Genomic DNA, 2,993 nt, shown 5'->3' with positions numbered 1-2,993 from the left:
GATCCGCCACTACCTCAACCTGGACACCTGCCTCTCCCAGGCTTTCGAGATGAGCAGGTGCCCGGGGTGGCCGCATTTTCCTGGGGCTGCCGTGCCCTTGACGGGGCCACAGGAGGCTGACTCGTCCCTCGAGGGGACAGGCATGGTTCCCTCCCTGTCTTCCCCGATGACCGTTCACCTCTCCATGTCCCAGGTACTACCACATTCCCATTGGGAACCTCCCCGATGACATCTCCACCTTCGGCTCTGACCTGTTCTTCTCGCGCCACCTCCGTCGTCACAACCACTTGCTGTGGCTCTCGCCCACGGCCCGCCCAGACCTGGGGGGTAAGGAGGCTGATGACAACCGCCTGGTCATGGAGTTTGATGAAAGAGCCTCTGTGGAGATAAACAACCCTGGCTGCTACTCCACAGGTCAGTTGAGGGTAGGGTGGTTGCTGCACTGCTGGGTGGGGGCAGAGCTGGGTCCCACTCTGCAAGCCCTGCAGAGGGACAGACACAGTCTCCAAAGAATCTCTGTGTCGACAGCAGTCACCAGCAGCTTTGGTGTTTCAGCAGCAATCGGGGCAAGGTGCGTGCAAGGGGCATGTCCTGGGGTGGGGAGGTCTCACCTGCAAAGCTTGCAGGCATCCCAGTGCGAATTCTTTCCCAGTTTGTGGCCACCGACAGCAGCAGTCAGAAGCCCACCTGCCATGTGGTCAGCCCAAGGACAGACTAGCTCAGGTGGTCATCCCTGGTGACCCTAGGACAGGTCTTTTTCAGAGGCAGAAGCAGCTTGAGTGGTAGTTGTTTCTTCTGAGCTCCTCTGCCCCAGCTTCCAGAAACAAAGGTGCTCCCCAGAGGGTTAGTGGGTCCAGATCCTGTTGGAAGGCAAGTGCCAGCCAAGACAGTCACACCTGTGAAAGCATTTCCCCACTCGGTACAGCAACGCCTCTGGATCACCCTGATAAGTGTGAAAAGCACTTCTGGCAGAGGGGCAGGGAGGGTGTCCTTGCCAGGCCCTTGCCCTGCCTGCCTGCTGAGAGGCTGTGTTTGCTCGCAGTGTGTCTGGAGCTGGACATCCAGAGCCTGGCCGTAAACACGGTGTTGCAGTCCCACCATGTAAACGACATGGAAGGAGGCTCCAGCATGAGCATCAGCTTTGACGTGATTCAGCAGGCGTCCCTTGAAGACATGGTGACAGGGAACCAAGCTGCCAGCATCCCGGCCAGCTATGACGAAACTGCCCTCTGCTCCAACACTTTCAGGTACAGCTCTAGGAACCGGCAGGAGGTTGAACCATCTGGTCTCCACCCTAGCGGGTCCCCTCAGGGGTCCTGCTTCTGCCTTTAGCCTTTCCCAGACTTGTGCAAGCAGTGGGGCTTGTGGGGCACTCCAAAGACAAATTTGGGTCATGGGGGAAGGGCAGGCATCTTCTCCAACAGATTTTTGAAGATCCTGGGTGCAGAACTACCTGGTGGCTCAGCCAGCACATGTATGGGGATGTTGGTGGAGACTCTGCCCTTTCCTGTTTCTCCTGTCTTTGTGCTCCACCGGGTTACAGAGGCACATGATTACCCTGTGGCTCGTGCTGAGGGCTCACGTGTCTCTGCTCTGGCAGAGTTCCCACTCTGCATCCTCTGGCATATCCAGAAACATCTCCCTGTCTGGAAGGGGTCACAGAATGGCAGAGTGCTAGGGGTTGGAAGGGACCTCTGGAGATCATCTAGTCCAACTCCCTGCCAGAGCAGGTTGCGAAAATTGAGTTCAGGAGGATTTTGAATGTCTCTGTAGAGACTCCACCACCTCTCTGGGCAGCCTGTCCCAAGGCTCTGCCACCCTCAAAGTTAAGGAAGTTCCTCCTCATGTTTAGACGGAACTTCCTTTGTTCAGGTTGGTTTGTGCCCGTCACCTTTTGTCCTGTCACTGAGCACCACTGAAAAAATACTGGTCCCACCCTCCTGACACCCATCCTTTAAGTATTTGTAAGCACTGACAAGATGCCCCCTCAGTCTCCTTCAGAGCAGAAAGCCGCAGGTCCCTCAGCTGCCCCTGGCTGGTGGGTTGATGCTGGTCTCTGCTCCCTGGCAGGATCCTGAAGAGCATGGTGGTGAGCTGGGTGAAGGAGATCACGCAGTACCACAACATCTACGCAGACAACCAGGTCATTCACTTTTACCGCTGGCTCCGCTCTCCCTCCTCCCTGCTCTACGACCCGGCACTGCACCGCACGCTCCACAACATGATGAAGAAGCTTTTCCTGCAGTAAGTGAGAGCTGGCGGGTGCCAGGCTGGGACAGGACAGGCGTGGCAGTGGTGACCAGCACACTGCTGGCACCCACAGCCGCTCCTCTGCTGCGGCCTCCAGAGGTGGGCCGTGGGCTGGACCTCCCACACCTTAGCAGTAGCTCCCTTGCGTGGCGTCGCCGCTGTGCTTGACTCCTGACCGTGCTGGATCAATGCGTCCTCCCTGGGTTGCGTCTGCTCCTTGGGCTTTGCTGACTCCTCTCCTGTGCCCTGCCTGCAGGCTGGTGGCCGAGTTCAAGCGTCTGGGCTCCTCGGTGGTTTACGCCAACTTCAACCGGATCATCCTGTGCACGAAGAAGCGGCGCATCGAGGACGCCCTCAGCTACATGGAGTACATCATCAGCAGGTGGGGAGCGTTTGCCGAGCCGAGCTCGGAGATGAGGCGTCAGGATGATGGAGCTGAGGCCAGGCCCAGGGCCAGGAGAAACGATGCTGACTTCTTGCCTTTAGACGGGCCTCAGCACTGAATTACTTTTTTTTTTTTTTGTGGCAAAGCTACTTAAGGGACAAGGCTTCCCAGTTCTCCTGGTGTCACGCATAGAGTAGGGATCTGCCCCTTAGCTGTTCTCTATAGGTAATATTCCAAGAACACTCATAGGTTTCAATCCCTCCTGAAGGTCTCTGCCTTCAGGAGGACTTGAGGTGCCCAGCTGCTCCTCCCCCAGCTGGCCCTCAGCATCTCAGCCTGGTACAAGCACCTCGAACCC

General features: G+C 57.3%; 1 protein-coding gene across 1 annotated transcript in view; it reads left to right on the top strand.

Moving 5' to 3' along the window:
- Positions 1 to 4: 4 nt before the first annotated feature.
- LOC104277028 (DNA polymerase epsilon catalytic subunit A-like) overlaps positions 5 to 2,993 on the top strand; it is a gene marked incomplete at its 5' end in the record, with an annotated part of 5,617 nt that continues 2,628 nt past the window's right edge. Inside the window, 5 exons of the mRNA XM_009873543.1 lie at positions 5 to 57; positions 194 to 414; positions 1,043 to 1,247; positions 2,071 to 2,244; positions 2,507 to 2,632. Of these exons, the coding sequence (XP_009871845.1) occupies positions 5 to 57; positions 194 to 414; positions 1,043 to 1,247; positions 2,071 to 2,244; positions 2,507 to 2,632 (779 nt within the window). The remainder of the gene's footprint in view (positions 58 to 193; positions 415 to 1,042; positions 1,248 to 2,070; positions 2,245 to 2,506; positions 2,633 to 2,993) is intronic.

Source organism: Apaloderma vittatum, unplaced genomic scaffold, assembly GCF_000703405.1.
Source record: "Apaloderma vittatum isolate BGI_N311 unplaced genomic scaffold, ASM70340v1 scaffold24557, whole genome shotgun sequence".
Lineage (NCBI taxonomy): Eukaryota > Metazoa > Chordata > Aves > Trogoniformes > Trogonidae > Apaloderma > Apaloderma vittatum.
This window is presented reverse-complemented; position numbering and strand designations above follow the sequence as displayed.